This window comes from Orycteropus afer, unplaced genomic scaffold, assembly GCF_000298275.1.
Source record: "Orycteropus afer afer isolate SDZICR_OR568_19922 unplaced genomic scaffold, OryAfe1.0 scaffold00068, whole genome shotgun sequence".
NCBI lineage: Eukaryota > Metazoa > Chordata > Mammalia > Tubulidentata > Orycteropodidae > Orycteropus > Orycteropus afer.
This window is the reverse complement of record NW_006921655.1, coordinates 1,742,351-1,763,269: the sequence shown is the minus strand read 5'-3', so window position 1 is coordinate 1,763,269 and position 20,919 is coordinate 1,742,351. Positions and strand designations below refer to the sequence as shown.

Sequence of the window (20,919 nt, the reverse complement as noted above, 5' to 3'; positions counted from 1 at the left end):
GGAAGAATCTGCTGTATTCATTTAACACTCATATCTGGCAACTACTGGGTGTCAGTTCCATATTGGGTACCAAGCTAAGCCAGAAGGAACAGTTTGGTCCCTTTGATGCCTTGAAGAGGCTGTATGTGTGGATCCCTGGGAGAGAAGAGACTAAGATTTAGATTACAATCATCTAAACTCTACCTGGTGAACCACAGGTGTTCCTTGTGTCACCACCTGCTCTTGCCCTATAAAGATGGAGCCAGGTAAGCACCGTGGCTGGGAGGCTGTAGGGTGGGAGGCCTGGAGAAGGAAGGTGGGTGGTGAAGGCAGAGGCAATTAGCATAACTTCTGCATGCAAAGCAGTGTGTATGTGTGTGTGAGATGGTGGTGGTAGGGCCAACGTGAAAACAGGCCTTTATATTTTGTGGAACACTTTCTAGGTTTAGAAACAAGCTTACACACCCTTTATCTCATCAAATCTTCAAGCTCAGGAGTAAAACAAGCAGATGCTTCCCCCCTCATACACACAAGGCCCAGGAAAGGTAGAGTTCATGCTTACCGGTTGAGGCCATGGAGGCATGGCTAGATCTGAAGCCCAGAACCCAGCTCCTGGCAACTGCACCATTGGTTCTCTTCAGAAGAACCCAAAGACCACCTTGGATCTCAAGAAATATAAATTTCCTCAAATAGACAAGTCCTATGCATAGTGGCTAAAGCACTTGACTGCTAACCAGAAGGCTGGCGGTTCAAACCCACCAGCCACTCCTCGGAAGGAAGGTTGGGCAATCCTACTTCCGTAGTGATACTGCCTCGGAAACCCAAGGAGGGGTCGCTATGAGTCGGGGCCGACTCGACGGCACATAACAACAACAACAACAACAATCAAAGAAACACTTCAGAACACCCAGGACCACTCAGGCTGGTGAGCTGTGGAACGAGCCCAGTAGATCAGCAGCTGGGCGAGCAGGGTGGACCAATCTAAGCAGGCTTCCTGCAGGAAAGCAATGCACAGCTGAGCTGGAGGAATCTCCAAGTGGCCGGAAGACATGAGCCATGGCCAAGAGCCAACAAACAGCTCTGAGGGATTGAGCAGAGGTTGGGCTGAGACTTGAGGACTTATATGACTGGGACTTGAGGGGGCTGATGGGAAGAGTAGGTGGGACCTGCCTGGATGGGGAGCAGAAGGATGGAGGGTTGCCACTGAGGAGAGTCTCCTTTACCATTCTGAAGTTTGGAGGAGGTTGGGAGGACAGACAGCTGACAGAGTGGGCATAAGACCTCCCCACCTGGAAGACTCAGCCAGTTCTCAAGCATACAGGGATGTACCACTGAATTTTAAATTGCCTTTCAATATGTCTCTGTGGTTGAATGAGTGGATGAAGGAATGATTGTCAGGCAAGTGACCAGGTGTGAAAGAGGTGTTGAGATGAGGGTATAAGCACAAAGCGCCAGCCCAGCACCAGCGCCAGCAAGCAGACGGGTTTTTCACTGCAGAGCCAAGTGACCAAAGCTGCTTCTCTTTTTCTTTTCTTCTCCCACAGGCCTGAAGGTAGGAAAGCTCCCCAGCTCTGCCCCCCCCCATGACCTCTGGGGAGCAGCCAACAGTCCCACCAAATGCAAAGAAGGGAGCTGGCTGAGACATCAGCTCCTGGGGTGGGGCAGCACAACAACACTTCCCCACCCCCTGCCGGCTGCAACCCTCTCTTTGGCGGCTTCTCCTCTGTTTTCCCATCTGTCTCTCTCCTTCCCTCACATCCCCTCCCTTGCCCCAGCAGCCCATCCTCTCTCCTGCTGCTTCAACGCCTGTTCTATGCTTCTCTGCTTTCCTGGCTACCCCCACAGCCTCGATGGATGACTGGCTTTCTCCCAAACCTCAACTTCATTGCAGGGCCTCTGGGGCCTGCCTCTGCCACAGAGGGAGGCTGCCAGCCCTCCACCCTACTCTCCCCACCTCCCCCAATTGGCTATTCCCTGCAGAGCCAGCTCCTAGGCCTGGGGCTATGGTCCCACCCCAAGAGCTTTTACAGAAGGAGATGCAGGCAGGGCAGGAAGTGACTTTCTAAACATTGTTTGAGCCCTGATGGGGCAGGGACTGCTAGGACCTGATCACAGGAAGGCCCCAGCCCTGGAGCAGAGGTCTGCCTCTTCCCCACCCCCTCTTACCGGTATGAAACCCTTATCAAGTCCCAAGAGGCAGAAGCAGACTGGGGAGTAATCCAACCTCGAGAGTGGAGGCCCAAAGCTTCTTCTGCTCCCCCAGGGCTCTAGTGCCCTAGCATCAGAAGTTAAGGATTATCTCTTCTTCCTTGATCCCTGTGGCCTTGGGACCAGGAGTGGTTCAGCCAAGATAGATGGTTAAACCACTCTCTTTCCAGGCCTTCTCTGCCTTAGGCAATAAAACCTTGATTTTTGCCTTCTGTTCTTCAGTGTTTCTTGAGTCTGGCCTGCTCAGGGACAGACAAGGGCTCCCACACACTCCCGTTCTCATGTACACACAACCAGGCACATGCATCCCATATGCATGTATCTGTGTACACAGCACACATGTATACGCACCGACCCATGCATATGTGCACAGTCATAGATAACTATTGGTATGTAACTACAGCACACATCCATGTCCACACACATACTACCTATGTGGAGAGCACTCACGTTGGCACCTCCTACCCTTGGTCTTCTCCTACCTTCTGCCCTCCTCATACGTAGCTCCTGCATCTCCCCCCACCCGGCTTCCTGTCTCCCCTTTGCCCTCCATGAACTCCTCTGTAGCCACTCACATCTTCACCCTCGCTTCTGTGTACAGTCTGCCCACAATTCCCAGCATGGCAACATTCTAATTGCTCTGCAAAGGTTCCTGGGTGAAGGAAGGGAGAAGAGAAGTTACACATAAAGCAAACTGAGGTCCAGAGAGCAGAAGTCATAGAACCAATAATGCTAAATTCCTCCCTTTTATCTGCTCAGTGCTGTGACTTCATCAAGGCAAAAGGTCCAGGGCTAGGAGTCTGGTGTTGTCCCTGCCACCCAGCCCTCCCCCACAAGCCCCCTGCTGGTGCCCATGAGTCCCTCATCCTCTCCAGGGAGGGGGAGGAATGATTGGCACTGACCTCTAGCTCTGACATTGTCCATTTGGCTTTCTATGGGGATACTGCCATGGTGGGGGGCATGACCCTGGCCATGGCCCTGAGCACTGTCACGGGAAAGGGCACTCCCTTGGCCATGGAGGTCATCATATGGCTCACTGTGGGCACACCCCGGTCATGGCCCTGGGCACTGTCCTGGTGGGAACCACCCACCAGGGCCCTGTGGGAAGCCCCCTGGCCATGGCCATGGCTATAGCCCTGGCCACTGTCCTGGGGGGAACCACTCCCCAGGGCCTTATGGGAAGCCTGGGAAGCCCCCTGGTCCCTATCACTGAGGAAGTAGAAGAAAAAAGGACACAGATGGGGAGCCTGAGTGGCTTGCCCTGCTGACCTGCTATGGAACCTGAACTGAAATCTTCTCTTCCTAATAAACAGTCTCCTAAAGGCCATGTTCTATTCTTAAAAGGGCCAGTCTTCCTTCACATTCAGCCTAGTGCTCAGGGGCCAGGTGTCTCTCAGTTCTCCAGCTATGAAAATGGGGCACCCAGTGCAGCATTCTCAGAAGCTTGGCTCAGTGGTGCCCATTGCACATGGTTGTATAAGGCCACCCCTCTTTTACTTTTCATGTCTGCCCTCTTCTACCAAAGGGCTTCAAGTGTGGCCTTATTACCTCTCCATAAAACCAAATTCACCACAGTTGAGTCAGATCCAACTCATAGTAACCCCTCCTTGGGTTTCCAAGGCGGTATCACTACGGAAGTAGATTGCTCAACCTTCCTTCCGAGGAGTGGCTTGTGGGTTTGAACCGTCAGCCTTCTGGTTAGCAGTCAAATGCCTTAGGTTATTTCCTCTACCCCATCCTAAACCCAGCCCTGATGGGCCTTTCAAGGTTCCATCTTGCATACCTCACTCTACAGATCAGAAGCCATCAATGGCTTCCTATTGTCCACATGGATTTCTCACCATTCCCTGAAAATGCATCGAACTTTCTGGCCTCCTTAACTTTGTGCAGCCCCCTCCCTCATCCCCACAGGAATGTCTTCTCTCTCTCCTAACTCCACATTTCAAAGCCTATCCTTCCTTCCAAACCACCTGATGCCCCATCATATCCATGAAGCCTTCTCCAAGGCCTGTTAGGAAGAGTGAGGTTCTCCGTCTTTGCACACTTCTTTCCGCTTCTCTGCAGTTTCTATCAACCATCACACGGTCCTCACCACATCCTGTCCAGTCAGCACCAACTTATGGACTGGTCTTTCATGTCTTCAACCAGACTATACACACTCAGGGCAGGCCCACTATATCTACACCTCTGGATTCTCCCACTCCCACCCCCCACTGACTCATGCCTTGCACAGACTGACATTTGCAAACATCTCACACCAATACTCCAAATATTCTTGGGTTCTGACCCCCCCAGCCCCATTCCTTCAGTGACGATCCCTCACTGCACACGCAGCCTGGCCCTGAACAGCCTGCTTGCTGTGAAACCCTTTCTGCCTATCCAAATCCCACATCTGGGACCCTCTCCCTCCTGCAGTAATCCTCATACTGCCATTATTTATGACAGTTCTACCACAGCCCTCTAGCCAGGTATGCACATGGCCCACCAACTCAAATGTGCCCTGTCCTCCCCTTCCCCAAACTTCACAGCCATTCCCTAATAGTGGACAAGTGTCCTGGTGTGAGTGGCTGTTAGGTACCTTCCAGACTGAGAAGCAGCATAAGGGTGATTATAACAAAAGGGACTAGGGATCCTCTGAATGTCACCCGTCTTCTCTCCGTCTACCCTCATACTCAGCATTTAAAGAACAGAGTCGTGGTTCCACGTTTGAGGGGCGTGGACCCTGATAAAAGCCCATATGAACAAGAAGGACCCAAACTGACGAGGTGCCCAGTCCCAGTGGGTAGGAGAGGGAGATGCTGAGAGGATCCGAAACAAATGCGGGCCTAAAGCTGCCTGATATTGTGACGGGAAGTCTGCGTTTTGGAAATGTGAGGATCTCGGCATGGTGCCTGCTACCGCACTCCCCACTTCCTTACAGTAAGACCTAGGCCCCCAAGAAAGACTCGTGTGAAGATTCTAGCCAGCCAGCCAGACTCCTAACAGCAGCTCACAGTCCTGCCCCTGGCGGAGGGGCACCACCAACCTGGGGGTCTCAGAACTGCGAGTCCAGTCGCAGGGCGGTGCCGTCTCGGGGAGCCTCTGTCCCCGCCCCCGGCGTCTCGCCCATTTGCTAGGCTCCTCTTCGACTCCGCCTACAGACGGGCCCGCCTGGCGCTGACGCATGCGCAGAAGCCCGCCGCCGCCGCCGCCGCCGCCGCGGCTTCAGCACCAGCGCCCGGACAGCGGCGCCGCCCACGGGCATGGATGGTGGTAGCTGCAGTAGCGGCGGCAGCGGTCCGGCGCCTGGCTCGGGTCCAGAAGGGGAGAAGCGGCCCGAGGGGGAGTCCTTGGCCCCAGACGGCAGCTCCCCAGACAGGTAGGGCAGATCGCTCCGCAGCCCCAGACTCGCAGCCCTGCTAGCACCTTGCCCCAGGTATCCCCAGTAGCCGCCATAGACCGCCCCATTCATTCCCTAGCCCAACCCAGACCTCCTCCCCGGGGCCTCTTCGCTCCCAGTCCCCCTTGCCACGCCCTCATTCTATAGGTCAATTTCCCTGCTCCCTGGCACCCCCTAGTGTCGGCCCCACCGCCCTTACCGCCCCGAGGGACTTGCCCCACCCACTGTGCCTACCTTTCCTCTTAGGCCAATGGCCCCCCCCCCCCAGCCTCTGGAGCACTCGGCTAGTCTTTTCCTCCAGGCCCTGCCCCTGCATCTTCTCCGGAAGCCCCAAGCCCGCAGCGACCTCAGCCCGGGTCCCAGCGTGTAAGGGTGCACGAATGTGCGCGTGTGTTGTGCACGGGAGTCTCGCAAAGGCAGGTCCTGGGAAGGGTAGATGCTCGGTCGCCACGTCAGGGATTGTCTTTGTCCAGCACCATCGGTCGCCTGCTTGCCCTGCTTGGCCCGGGCTGTGCACGTGTGGGCCCCACTCCCCGCGAGCGGCCGCCAGCACTCCATGGAGCCGCTGGGCTGGACAGGCTCCGAAAACCCGGCCGCCAGTAGTCCGTACCATCTCTGAAGGAGCCCCAAAGCTGGAGAGGCAAAAGGGACACTTTCCTGCTGACGGCCAGATCCCGGTGCCTCTCCTTTTCCTTCCTCCACCATATGCGTGAGGAAAGAGCCCAGCCAGGTAGCAATATGGCGCAATTTCTGTGTCCTGCATGGTGCTGCCGCCCCCAGAATCCCTCCCCTGACATGGCATTGCCTGTCTCTCCTGCCTAGACTGAAATAAAAGGCATTCTTTGAAAGTAAAAGCAGAACTGGACGACACATTGTCTCCACATTGTCCCAGTTAAAATGTGCATTATGTACTTCATTGGGAAGGCCCCACAAGTGAAATGTTTTCTTCCCTCTGTTGTCAACATTTCAGCCTGAATAGATTTAGCCACTTTTCAGTCTGAGGCACAGAGCCTTCTTCAAGGGAGTGAGATGAAGGATGGTGTGCTCCCTGGACCAGGATGCCTGGAACTATAACTTGACCAAAGAGGCCAGGGATGGAGCTGTGACTGAAGGGGCTTGGGGACAGGAGCATCCCTGTTGTTGTTGTTGTTATGTGCCGGTTTCTGAGGCAGTATCACTACAGAAGTAGGATTGCCCAACCTTCCTTCCAAGGAGTGGCTGGTGGGTTTGAACTGCCAGCCTTCTGGTTAGCAGTCAAGTGCCTTAAGGACTACACCACCAGAGCTCCCAGGAGCATCCCTAGAAGGGGCTAAATTGTCACTTACTGCCTTAGCTATTTTGCCAAGGGTTAGCCTTGCCTGGTCTGCTCACGTCCCCTGCAGATGAGAGTCATTTTTGGGCATAGGAACCACTTGCTGTCTTTCAGCAACTTCTTGAGACTTCTAGCACCTTGCTGAACTTCCCTAGGAAACCCTGTATGCTAATTGGGCATAGGGACTCTGTTCAATTTAATTCAAGAACACAAATATGCTCCTACTGGGGTAAGCAGCACATCCTGGGGATAGACACATTGTCAATAAGACAGCATACACACAGTCTTTTACAAATGTATCGACTTTAGAGCAATTTGAAATATTTAACTCTTGTGTTTTTAAAATTACCTTCTGCACCCCCACACACACACTTTTTTTTTTTTTTCTTAAGGAATGACCTGCTGCCTCATGTGTCCTGGTCACTCTGCAAGCTCACATGGATGTCCATATGACTGTGTGTCTGAAGGTTTGGGGACACCGTTAATGCACATGTACATTTGCCCCTTACAAAAATGTGCATTTGCCCATGAGTAGGGGCTCTGTGTCTGCAGCCCTATCAACAAGCCCTGGTTGCTCTGATGTTGGTCTCCTGTGTAAGGCCTGTGTCACTACTTTCCATCCCCCTACCTGCCTGCCCCAGTCACTTGGCTTACAGGCCAGCAGACCCAGGCAAGCAGCCCAGGAGGCTACTCATCCCAATAAGGTCTATGGAACTGAGAGGATGAAAATGAAAGCTGCCTTGGGAGGTGAAGCCTGGAGTGTTTAACTTGTCTTATTACTAGGTCGCCTGACAGCAAAGGGCAGCAGGGGCTGTCAAGAGAAAGATTTTATTCTGAGAAGAATAGAGCTTGGCTTTTCTCATTTTGGGGAGTTGAGGCAAAGGCTCAGCAGTCAGAATGTGGGGGGTTTCAAACTCTGCCACATTGACAATGACAGGCATAGTCAAAAAGGGTAAGATCTGGGGCAGAGGATCCTAGACCCCTGAAGAGGGGTAGAAGAGGAGGATGTGGGCCTGGAGGGACCCAAGTGGAAGCAAAGCAGAGGTGGAGGCTGGAAATGCCCTTGGGCAAGAGCCAGCTAGAGAAGGGGGGCTCATGAAGTCTAGCTGACTGGTTAAGGGGGAGTGCTCTCATTCTCCAACACCCCCTGGCTTGCTGTCTTCCCTTATATGAAGAAACTGACACCCCAAAGGGTGCCCAGATCCTAGGGCAAGCCAGTGCTCAGTGTTATAAGGCCATGGGCAGGTAGAACAGGACCCTCACCTCTATCCTAGCTGCCTATTCTCCCTACACTAAATGGCAGGCCCTCTTCTAAAGAGGGAGAACAAGGCTAACTAGTCACCTCCATGCCTTAAGGATCCAACTCAGATCAAGCCCAATGGCCAGCACATGGCAGGTACTCAAAAAGACCTGCAGAATAATAATAATAATAAATCTTAAAGAAGTAGTTGTCTACACTTATACTTATAATCCTAGGCCATTTATCTAGCTTCTCTTTGCCCATAGAGATTGGCCTATAGGGTCTTTTATCTGCCAGGAGCTGGCTGCTTATGTCACCAACATTATGGAGTCATCTGAGGTCTTGCTTTAGAACTACTTTGCTCAAATTCCTATTTTTCTAAATGTTGGGTTAGTAAAAAAATATATCAGTGATTTAAATCATGAGATTGAATTTTGATGCAGCTTTTGGATAGCAAAAAGGAAAGTATTTATAATTATATATGTAGTGAGAGTCTCAAAGTGTTGGACGTTTTAAAATAGAGATATATGATTTGAAGTACCTAAAGAGGTCATTGTAAATACAAATATACTTCTGAAAGTGCATGCTCCCCACAGCACTGACGGTGGGAAGGGGAAAGAATGCAAAGTATCTCACACATGTCAGGTTCTGTGCCAGGCACTTCACATATGTTATACTGCTTAATTTCCATACCAACCCCAAGACGCATGCATTACATCATACCCTCACTCAACAGACAAGGACACCAATGCTCCAAGAATTGCGTGTCTTGCCCAAAGAGCCAGAAGCTACCTCTACTTCTCCCCCATTTTACCCTCTGAATGAGGGTCATTCCTTCCCAGGAGAAAGAGGAAGCACTTGCCTGTTCTTTCTAGTTCCTTTATTTAGTCTCTGGGAAGAACTCAGCCTCAGTGGGCAATGTCCATCAGTCCTGGCAGCCAGGACTTGGCCCACAACCCCTTCAGCAGTGCAGCAGGCAGGACTGGAAGCCAGGGTTGCCTCACCATAAACCTGGCTCTCCAATAGAAGCTGTGCAAGCTCTGGTGGGCTGGGAAAACCAGGCTGAGTAGGCGGAAGAAAGCAGGCTTTGGCCAATGCTGCCCAGCTCTAATCCCCTCTGGGCACCCTCCATGGCCCTCAGGCATTCTGCTGTATGGCTGCCTTCTTCCATTCTAGGTCTGGTACCCTGGCTGGCAAGCCTGCCAGTGGGCTGGTCCTCCTCCCCTCAGAAAAGATGGGGCTGGGTCCATGCACAGAGTGTTACCCTCATGAGTCATTTTGGGAGAGGAATATAGTTCTCACTCCTCCCCTCCCCAGTAAGTTCCTCAGTAGTCCCAGCTCCCTTCCCCTACTGTGTACACTCTTGCCAAGCAAACCTTCTGGCCCATGCATAGGCCATGACAGGATTGGTGAAAGGGTGGCAGTCATCTCTGTAGACTTTTCCTGACCATCTCTGCCTCCATCAAAGTTGGGGCCTCCTCCAGAATCCCTCAGGGCTCTATGACTTCCTCTTTCACATTTCACATTTCACATACAGCATACAACACACTGAACTTTTCACATCTCCAGCCTACTATGAGTGCCTGCAGGACAAGAACTGGGTCTTAGTCATCCTAGCACCACTATAAACAGCCTGCCTACCACTTAGTATTCATACTATTAATTCAGCAAACAATCCCTGGGTACCTTCTGTGTGAATGCAAGTACTGTTCAATGCTGTGGGGATACAGAGATGGACAAGTGGACCAGGGCCCCGCTCTCCCAGAGCTCACCTTCCATGAGAAGCATGCAATAAATACGACAACTAAATTGTTTCAGTTACTTAGTGCTGCAAAACACAAAGACCACAAAAGGGTCACTTTAAAGAACAGAAATATATTTTCTCACAGTTCAGAAGGCTAGAATTCATACAATTGAGGGAGTGGCTCTAGGAGGAGGTAGGTCCTTCCTTGTCTACTTCAGCTTGTGGTAGCTGCCACAGTCCTTTATATTGCTGGGCTTATAGATGTATTGGTCTCTATAGTCTGTCTTTCTTTCCTGTGTGTCTTTCCGTGTCTGATCGGCTCTTTTGGTAACTCAGAAGTGATTAGGTTTAGGATACACCTGCACCAGTATGTCCCAGTTAACATAACAAAGAAAACTCTGTTTCCTAACAGGATTACAACACAGGTATAGAGGTTAGGATTCCAACATACACTTCAGGGGGTCAAAATGCAATCCATAATATATATAATACAGTAAAACCTGGAAAAGCCAGAACCTGTGTAAGCTGGGTACCTTTCAGAGAAGGAAAATTCACTGGGTAGTTATGAGGTAGAATTCATAACAGAGAGTGATAGAAAAATGGTAAACACCCTGTCAAAGGCAGAAAACTTATGAGACCCAGGAAAAAAAAGGCAGTGCCGTCAAGTTCCAGCTCTCATAGGTATCACTATATAATGCCCAAACCACCAAAACCAAACCCACTGCCATCGAGTTGATTCCAACTCACAGTAATCCTATAGGACAGAGTAGAACTGCCCCATAGAGTTTCCAAGGCTGTAAATCTTTATGGAAGCAGACTGCCTCATCTTTCTCTTGTAAAGCAGCTGGTGGGTTCAAACTACCGTTTGGTTAGCAGTTCAGTGCTTTAACCACAGTCCCACCAGAGTTCCTTATATAATATCCAGTTGTGACAAATGCTACGAAGAAATATAAAGCAGGGTAAGGGGATGGAGAGATGGTGGGTGACTATTTTAGAGAGGGGGATCAGGGAAGGCATCTCTGAGGAAGTAATAGTTGAACAGCCACCAGATGTGAGCCATGTCATTATTTGGGGGAGGAACATCCCAGAGAAAGGAAGGAGAAAACTCACAGGCCATCAGGTGGGAAACAGAGAGCAGCAGTGTTCAAAACATGTCTGACAAAGAGGACAAATAACTGACCATAGCAGAAGGAGCATAGGTCTGTAAGTCAGAAGTGGGTTCAAGTCCCAGCTCTTCTTCTCACTAGTTGAGTTACTCTTTCTGAATCTCAGCTTTCAAATTGATAAAATGAAAATATTTCCTTTGTAGAGTTTATTATTATTATTATTATTTGGGTGATAGTTTACAGAGCAAATTCACTTTCCATACAGCAGTTCACACACACGTTGTCTCGTGATATTGACTACAATTTACCCCAATGCAACAGCTCCCTCCCACTTCCTCCTGATAGTCACCTCTTCCCTGTGTCCATCCCTCCATGCACTCCTGCCCCCTGAGCTGTCTCCCTGTGCATAAGCAGTCCTTCTTTTTTTTTTTTTTTTTTCTTTTTATTGATTTGGGTGAAGATTTACAGAGCAAATTCACTTTCCATACAGCAGTTCACATACACTTTGTCTCATGACATTGACCACAGTTTACTACAATGCAACAGCTCCCCTCCCACCTCCTCCCCATAGTTAGACACTCCTTCCCAGTGACCATCCCTCCATGGGCTCCTGCCCCCTGAGCTGTCTCCCTGTGCATAAGCAGCCCTTTTTTCTCCCATGATTGTTCTCTCCAAGGAGTGTATCTACTTGAGGTAAATGTTAACTCATATGCCTGTCTTGTTTGGCTGGAAAGCACAGGTGTGGGTTCAATTCCAGACCTGAAGGGCAGCTAGGGGCCATAGTCTCAGTGGTTCCACCAGGCTCTATTGGACCAGCAAGACTGGTCCCCCCCTTTTTTTCCTCCAAATGATTTTGAGTTTTGTTCCACATTGTTCTCCCTCTCTATCCAGGATCTCCTACACAGATCCCCTTCCAAGTGGATGACAGCAGCGGGCACCATCTAGTTCTTCTGGTCTCATAGTCGTATAGGCTGCAGATCAGATGGTGTACCAGTTGCTAGGACTAATTGTTTCCATGAATTTTGGTTTTCTTCATTCTTCTTTGCTCTGGATGAGGAGAGACCCATCGTTACATCTAGATGGCAGCTTGCTAGCTTTTATAAACAGCCCTTCTTTCTCCCATGATTGTTTTCTCCAAGGAGTATATCTACCTCAGGTACATGTTTAACTCTTATGCCTGTCTTTTGTTTGGCTGGAAGCCACAGGTGTAGGTTCAATTCCAGACCTGAAGGGCAGCTAGGGGCCATAGTCTCAGTGGTTCTACCAGGTTCCATCAGACCAGCAAACCTGGTTCCCCCCCCCCACCGCCTTGTTTTGTCCAAATGATTTTGACTTTTGTTCCACATTTAGAACTTTTGTTCTCCCTTTGCATCCAGGATCTCCTACATAGATCCTTCATCCAGTGGTTGACAGTGGTAGCTGGGCACCATCTAGTTCTTCTGGTCTCATAGTCATATAGGCTGAGGATTGCATGGTGTACCAGTCTCGAGGACTAATTGTTTCCATGAATCCCTGGTTTTCCTCATTCTTCTTTTTTCTGGATGAGAAGAGACCCATCGTTGTATCTAGATGGCTGCTTGCAAGCTTTTAAGATCCCAGTCGCTACTCGCCAAAGAAGGAGGTGGAACAATGTTTTGCATAGTATGTTATGCCAATTGAGCTTGATGTCCCCTGCGACCATGGTCCTGAGCCCACAGGTTCAACTCCTCATTTCCTCTGGGTAGCTGGCTGTGTCCAAGAAGTGACTACAACCTTGTCCCTTGTCAGCTCTACTATACCCCTGGGAATTCTTATAGAACATACAAATACACTTGTAGAACCATTGTCTGCCAACCCTATACATGATCTTGGGTACACTCCCTGCTGCACGTTGTTGTTGTTGTTGTTATGTGCCATTGAGTCGGACCCGACTCATAGCAACCCCTCCTTGGGTTGCCGAGGCAGTATCACTACGGAACTAGATTACCTAACCTTCCTTCCGAGGAGTGGCTGGTGGGTTTGAACCACCAGCCTTCTGGTTAGCAGTCAAATGCCTTAGGCATGATGCTACTAGAGCTCCCTCCCTGCTGCATAGATATACCTAATAGTTCAGCCTGTCCACCCATCTATCCACCCATATACCTGTGTTTGCCTTCACTGACAATGCAATACTGTTTGTGCAAAAGGGTTCATCTTTGTTGTCTGTACCTCCCATGCACCTCTCCATGTCTTCCTTTTCCTCAATGCCACCATGTTGATCACTCACATTTGGTACATTGCCCTTCTCTTCATGCAAATCAATACTTACCTCTACCTATCTAACAGTGTTCCCTATCCTCCCCTCCTACCCCTGGTAACCAACAAAGAAAATTTCCCTCCATATATAAACCATTCCTTGACTTTTCCTTTGTAGAATTTTTGTAAGGAATAAGTATATGTGGAATAAGATCATAAGTGTGAAAGCATGCAGCAGGCTGCCAATAATGTTTACTGAGAATGTGCATAGATGAGTGAACGAGTGGATCCCAAGAGGTGGGCTGGGGATACAGGTCAAGCCCCCACCTTCCTTGTCTCTCTCTCAGCCCTGAGCCTCTGTCCCCTTGTCTGGGTTTACTGAGCACTGTTGAGCTAGAATGGGACCATTCCTTCCTAACTTGGGATGGCCTACCCTCACCACCCACCCAATCCTCCCTGCCTCCTCTCTCCCCAGGTCCCAAACCAAGGCTGTAGCCCCTGAGGCAAGCCCAGAGAAAAGCAGCTCTCTCCACAGCTGCCCCCTTGAAGACCCTTCCAGCTCTTCAGGACCTCCACCAGCAACCAGCACCCTCCAGCCTGTGGGTCTGTCCAGCCCCTTGGCCCCTGCTCACTTCACCTATCCTCAGGCACCACAGGAATACCGGGGGGGCAGTTCTCTGCCAGGGCTTGGGGACCGGGCAGCTCTGTGCTCCCATGGCTCCAGCCTCAGCCCTTCCCCAGCCCCCTCACAGCATGATGGGGCCTGGAAACCACGGTCTGTGCAGCACCATGTGGTCAGTGTCAGGTAAGGAGGGGTCCAGCAGCCTGCCAGCTGCCACAAGAAGGTGGGCAGGGTTTAAAATGGGGTAGCTCCCAGGGCTCTGGGTTCCTTTTTAGGAGGCAGCGCTGTATGTTCCCTGCCTCTGATGGGGGAGGCAGTCAGATGGACTAGGAAGTAGGGTTGGAGCCACAAGTGGGAAAGGCACAAAAGGGTTAATGCCATCTCTCCTCTGACATACCTATGCCCCTAACTCCACACCCACCTGCAAGAGGACTCTGGCAAGCAAGTGTCTTTTCTTCCCTTCCACAGACAGGAACAGGCCTTTCGGATGCCAAAGAGGTAGGCTTGGCCTTCTCTGGTCCTAATTCAGCCCCATTCCATGTGCTCTCTCCTCTACCATCCCTTCTTTTTTCTTTCTTTTTTTTTTAAATACGTTTTATTGAAATATAATTTATGTAGCAACCTCTCCTTGGGTTTCTGAGGTGGTATCACTATGGAGGTAGATTGGCCAGTCTTACTTCTGAGGAGTGGCTGGTGGGTTTGAACTGCCAGCCTTCTGGTTAGCAGAAGGCATGACACCGTAGGCACTATGCCACCAGAGCTCCATTTTTAATACATTTTATTGAAATATATGTACAGTGAAATACACAAAACTAAAGTGACATAGTTCAATGCATTTTTCTACCATCCCTTCTTGGTAGCCCCTAAGCTTACCCAGCCCCCTGCTACTACACCCAACACCAACTCATGTAGGCTCACTCCTCCTTTCCAGCTACTCCCAGCTGATTGCCGAGTGGCCAGTGGCCATGCTGCTGCTGTGTCTGGCTGTCGTCCTCCTCTGCACTCTGGCTGGACTGTTAGGGGGCCAGCTGCCTGACTTCTCCAAGCCCTTGCTGGTGAGGGGGCCAGGGGAGGGTTGGGAGTACTCAGGCCTGGCCACTTCCATTCATTCTGGAGCAGAAGGTTGGAGTGGCCCAACTGGGGGTGGAGTGGCAACAGTGGGCTCTCTCCTTCCCAAGAGAGCTGGGGACATAGAACAGAAGTCATATTCATGTCCTACAGTCCAGGCAGACAAGCTGGCCCTCCTTATTCCAGGGAATCAAAAGGTCAGAACTGAGAAGGGCCAGATGGAGAACTCTTAACCTGTCCACCTGCCCCTTCTCTGCCCCTTCCCTACAGGGCTTTGAGCCTCGGGACACGGACATTGGGCGCAAGCTAGTGGTCTGGAGAGCATTACAGGCTCTCACAGGCCCCAAGAAGCTGCTTTCCCTTTCCCCAGACCTTGAGCTGAACAGGTAACAGGTTTCCATCTTTCCACTGTGGACAGGAAAGGGAGGAAGATCAATGTCCCCAGGGAGGGGCTATTGGGTGACCCTCACAAGTCAAAGGGACTTACTGGGACCCCCTGGGGAGTATCTCTGGCCTCCTCTGAGCCCTCCATCCTTTGATAGTCCCTGGCACAGAAATTCTCTCTACCTCAGCTCAAACTCCCATACCACTCTGAGCCCCACATCCTGGGGCAGTGCCCAGGAGGGCATCGTCCGGCCTCGGAGGATGGTTGAGCCCCTGGAGGACAGAAGGCAGGAAAGCTTCTTCTGTGGCCCCCCTGGTAAGCTACAGCCTGGCCAGTTCCTGGCCAGTTCCCATCCACCTGCTAAGATAGGAGGACCTGGGAGAACACAGTTGGGCAGACAGAAAGGGGAGATGGCCAGCTGGCCATTTTGAAGCCAAATAAGTTGGGTTACAGCTGGGAGGAGGAGGCAGGTCTCAAACGCTCCTGCCAGCAAAGGTCAAGTTGAGTGGGAATAGGGTAAAAGGACAAGAATCCAGACTCAGGATCAGCAGTCAGGTCCAGGTTTGGGGCTTATGAATATCTGGACCTCAGACAGTCTTAGGTAAGCATCTTCTCTTTGGTGGGCCCAGGACCTGGGGCTAAAGGGCTGAGCTCGGGGGGTATGTTGCAGAGAAGAGCTACGCACAGCTGGTGTTCATGTCCACCTCCGAGGGGAGCCTATGGAACCTGCACGCCATCCATTCTATGTGTCGCATGGAGCAAGATCAGGTGAGCTAGGTTGCTAGGTTGGAGAGGTACGAGGGCTGGGGAAATCAGGAATACTAGAGAATAGACCCCAAGGAAATACAGCTGACCAGGTCTGCCAGCGTAGACTGTCGAAAAGCATTCGCTCCTTAGCAAATTATTCCCACCCTGCTGAGAGGCTCTGAGTTGGGGTGGGAAAGGAAGAGTCAGCTGTTTTCAGAAGAGCCAAGTTACAAGTGCTGGAAGGGGAACCATGCAGCAGTCAGCCCGGAGATTTTCAAAAGGTCAGCAAATGGAGCATCAGGGGTCATTAAGATGCCCTGGGCCAGGGAGCTGAGAGTATGGGCTTCAAGACCCAGCCCTCATCAACCCAAGCAGTGCCAATCTAATTGTGCTAACTGGAAAACCAACTATGTTAACATCTGAGCAAAGATTTGCTGCTAAAAACAGTGTGGAAAACACAAGGTATTCCAAGCCCCTCAATTTACAGGAGGGTATCTGAAGTATCAAGAGCCACTTATTAAGAATATGTGCTCTAAAGTCAGATGCCCAAATTCAAGGCCAGCTCTAACTCTTCCTAGCTATGTGACTTCAGGCAAGTTCCTTAACCTCTCAGTGCCTCAGTCTCTGTATATATATATATACACACAAAGGTAATAATGGCACTTTCCTCAGAGGGATGCTGTGACAATTAAAAAATGTAGAATTTGCATAGTGTGTGTGTGTGTGGCGGGGGGGAGCCTGAGTGGTATAAGCGGTTTGCGATAAGCTGCTAACCTAGAGACTGATGGCTCAAACCCATCCAGTGACTCCATGGAAGAAGGGCCTGGTGAACTGCTTCCATAAAGGTTACAGCCTTAAAAACTCTATGGAGCAGTTCTATTCTGGGGCACATGAGGTCACCATGACCTGAGGCCCAACTCGATGGCAGCTAACAACTATATACATAATGATTGGCAATTGTAACCTCACAATAAATGTTCCAATTGTTATCATCTCAGGCCCAAGGCCATACAGCCAGTTGGTGGCCAAGCAGGGCCCAGGCCAGTGCTCTCTGCACTACACCAGCTGTTGTAATGTCAGTAGCAGGGTGCAAGAGCAAAGGAGGCACAAGGTCTGAGAAAGAAACACCTCTGGCCCAGTGACACAGCTCAGTGGACAGAGGTAGGGGGCCAGCGCTTGGCAGTGACCCTGATCCTGGGATCTGTTGGCCTCCACTTTTCCTACTGCTTGCTTCCAGCTCCCTGTACTCTTGGACCTGTTCCATCTGCCACCTGCTCTTCTATGCCTGGCTCAGATAGTGCAGAGTTGGAGTGTGTGACCTGCAGGAGCCCTTAGGAGCAGCAGGGTCTCTCATACTGAGGCCACTGGCAGTACTCCTGAGGCTCCTCTTTGATGGCACCTGGGTCAGGGGCCAAAAGCAACTCTGGGACAAGTCGCTTACCCCAGTCCAGAATGTTTTATTCTCAGACCTCATGCCTCCTTTCCTCTCCCACACTACTGCTGACATCACAAGCCAGTTCTGCTGCACTGTCAAGCTACCCCTCTGCCTCTGCCCTGCAGCCTGGAAAGAGATGAGAGGGCATCAGGCAGGGCTAAGGGAACCTGGGCCCCTGAGCTGCTTCCTGCTTTGTGTGCCCTACAGATCCGCTCCCATACTCACTTTGAGGCCCTGTGCCTACGAACAGCAGAAAACGAGTGCTGCCCCAGCTGGTCCCTGGGCAACTATGTGGCTGTGCTCTCCAACCGCTCCTCCTGCCTGGACACAACCCAGGCTGATGTGGCCCGCACACTGGCCCTGTTGCGGGCCTGTGCTCTTTACTACCACCGTGGCACCCTAGTGCCCTCCTGCCTGGGACCCGGCCAAGACAAGTCTCCACACTGTGCCCAGGTTCCCACCAAGTGCTCCAGGAGCAGTGCCATCTACCAACTCCTGCACTTTCTACTGGACCGGGACTTCCTGAGCCCCCAGACTACTGACTACCAGGTACCCTCCCTCAAGTACAGCCTGCTCTTCCTACCCACTCCAAAGGGTGCCTCCATGATGGACATCTACCTGGATCGCCTAGCTGCCCCCTGGGGGCTCTCTGACAACTACACATCCATCACTGGCATGGACCTGGGCCTCAAGCAGGAGCTGCTGAGGCACTATCTGGCCCAGGACACGATCTACCCTGTGCTGGCCCTGGCTGCCATCTTCCTCAGCATCGCCCTCTATCTGCGCTCGCTCTTCCTCACGCTCATGGTGCTGCTGGGGGTGCTGGGCTCCTTGCTTGTAGCATTCTTTCTCTACCGCGTGGCCTTCCGCATGGCCTACTTCCCCTTCGTCAACCTCGCTGCCTTGGTCCTGCTCAGCAGCGTCTGCGCCAACCACACACTCATCTTCTTCGACCTGTGGCGCCTCAGCAAGAGCCAGCTGCCCTCTGGGGGGCTGGCGCAGCGTTTGGGCCGCACCATGCATCACTTCGGTTACCTGCTGCTGGTCTCGGGCCTCACCACGGGCGCAGCCTTCTACGCCAGCTACCTGAGCCGCCTCCCGGCCGTACGCTGCTTCGCCCTCTACATGGGCACCGCTGTGCTGGCGCACCTGGTGCTCACTCTCGCCTGGCTGCCCTCGTCCGCCGTGCTCCACGAGCGCTACCTGGCACGCGGCTGTGCGTTCCGAGCCCAGGGCCCGTGGGGCGGCAGCGCACCCCGGCGGCTGGCGCTGGCGCTGCACCGGCGCCTCGGCGGCATTCGGAGGGCGGCAGCCAGCACCTCGCGCCTGCTCTTTCAGCGCCTGTTGCCCTGCGGCGTCATCAAGTTCCGCTACATCTGGATCTGCTGGTTTGCGGCGCTGGCGGCAGGGGGCGCCTACATCGCCGGCGTCAGCCCCCGCCTCCGGCTGCCCACCTTGCCACCGCCCCGCGGCCAGGTCTTCCGGCCAAGCCACCCCTTCGAACGCTTCGATGCAGAGTACCGCCAACAGTTCCTGTTCGAGCGGCTGCCTCAGGGCGAGGGTGGCCACATGCCGGTGGTTTTGGTGTGGGGTGTCCTGCCCGTGGATACCGGTGACCCCCTGGACCCTCGCAGCAATAGCTCACTGGTGATAGACCCTGCCTTCTCTGCCAGCAGCCCTGAGGCCCAGCGCTGGCTCCTGGCACTCTGCCACGGGGCCCAGAATCAAAGCTTCTTTGGCACCCAGCTGGAGGGCTGGCCCACGCTGTGCTTCCTGGAGGCCCTCCAGGGTTGGATGGAGAGCCCCCACTGTGCACGACTGGGGCCTGGCCTGTGCTGTGACCATTCAGGCTTCCCTTGGGCCCCCCAACTCTTCCTGCACTGCCTCAAGATGATGGCTGTGGAGCAAGGCCTGGATGGCACCCATGACCTGGGCCCCCGCTTCGATGCCCAAGGCAGCCTGGCTGCCCTAGTCCTGCAGTTCCAGACCAACTTCCAGTATAGTTCAGACTACAGCCAGGCTCACCACTTCTACACGGAGGTCAGCCAATGGCTGGCGGCAGAGCTGGGCATGGCACCTCCTGGCCTCCGAAGGGGTTGGTTCACCAGCCATCTGGAGCTGTATAGCCTGCAGCACAGCCTGAGCACGGAGCCTGCTGTGGTGCTGGGCCTGGCATTGGCTCTGGCCTTTGCCACATTGCTGCTGGGTACCTGGAATGTTCCACTCAGCCTGTTCTCCGTGGCAGCTGTAGCAGGCACTGTACTGCTCACTGTGGGACTCTTAGTTCTACTCGAGTGGCAGCTCAACACTGCCGAGGCTCTCTTCCTCTCTGCCTCTGTGGGCCTGTCTGTAGACTTTACCGTCAATTACTGCATCTCCTATCACCTATGCCCACACCCTGACCGCCTGAGCCGTGTGGCCTTCTCACTGCGCCAGACTAGCTGTGCTACAGCAGTAGGGGCTGCAGCCCTGTTTGCGGCTGGTGTGCTCATGTTGCCCGCCACAGTGCTGCTCTACCGCAAGCTGGGCATCGTCCTCATGATGGTCAAGTGTGTCAGCTGTGGCTTTGCCAGCTTCTTCTTCCAATCTCTGTGCTGTTTCTTTGGGCCAGAGAAGAACTGTGGGCAGATCCTCTGGCCCTGTGCTCACCTGCCTTGGGATACTGGAACTGGAGAGCCCAGTGGGGAAAAGGCAGGCCACCCCCGACCAGGGCCACTGGGAGGGGCGCCTAGGTCCTGCTCAGAACACTATGAGCTACAGCCCCTGGCACGGCGCCGGAGCCCCAGCTTTGACACCAGCACAGCCACCAGCAAGCTGTCCCACCGACCCTCAGTACTTTCTGAGGATCTGCAGCTACATGATGGCCCCTGCTGTTCCCGGCCCCCACCAGCCCCTGCCTCCCTGAGGGAGCTGCTCCTGGATCACCAGGCAGTCTTCAGCCAGTGCCCAGCCCTGCAGACCTCCTCGCCCTATAAACAGGCTGGCACCAGCCCCAAAACCTGGGCCAAGCAAGACTCCCTAGGTCAGAAGGCTGAGCCCCTGCAAGCCTCAACAGAAGCCCCAATCCACTCCTCCAAGCCTAAGGCTACAGAGCCTTCTGATTGCCTCTGCTCCTCAGCCAGCACCCTGGAGGGACTCAGTGTATCTGATGAGACCTGCCTAAGCACCTCTGAGCCCAGTGCCCGTGTACCTGATTCAGTAGGTGCCTCCCCAGAGGACCTGGATGAAACTGGGCAGCCAGTACCTGAACGGGGACAGCTGAACGAAAAACGAGACACGCTGTGGCTGGCGCTCAGGGAGCCAGTGTACGACCCATCACTGCCTGCCTCCCACCAGAGCAGCTCATCCTGGAAGGGCCGCGGGGGGCAAGGACCAGGGCCAGGGGACGGCAGCCCTGTCATGCTCCCCAACAGCCAGCCAGATCTGCCAGATGTCTGGCTGCGCAGGCCCAGTACCCACACCTCAGGCTATAGCAGCTAA

At 52.8% G+C, this 20,919-nt stretch overlaps 2 protein-coding genes across 2 annotated transcripts in view; one reads left to right on the top strand and one right to left on the bottom strand.

The window, feature by feature from the left end:
* Positions 1-5,431, bottom strand: part of CCDC9B (coiled-coil domain containing 9B) — a 24,844-nt gene extending 19,413 nt beyond the window's left edge. The window contains exon 1 of the mRNA XM_042780893.1: positions 5,349-5,431. Within this exon, the coding sequence (XP_042636827.1) occupies positions 5,349-5,431 (83 nt within the window). The remainder of the gene's footprint in view (positions 1-5,348) is intronic.
* DISP2 (dispatched RND transporter family member 2) lies at positions 5,430-20,919 on the top strand. Its single transcript, XM_007940452.2, has 8 exons — positions 5,430-5,545; positions 13,658-13,987; positions 14,273-14,302; positions 14,736-14,859; positions 15,143-15,258; positions 15,445-15,572; positions 15,928-16,025; positions 17,647-20,919. The coding sequence occupies exons 1-8, from the start codon at positions 5,430-5,432 to the stop codon at positions 20,917-20,919; spliced, it is 4,215 nt and encodes a 1,404-aa protein (XP_007938643.1).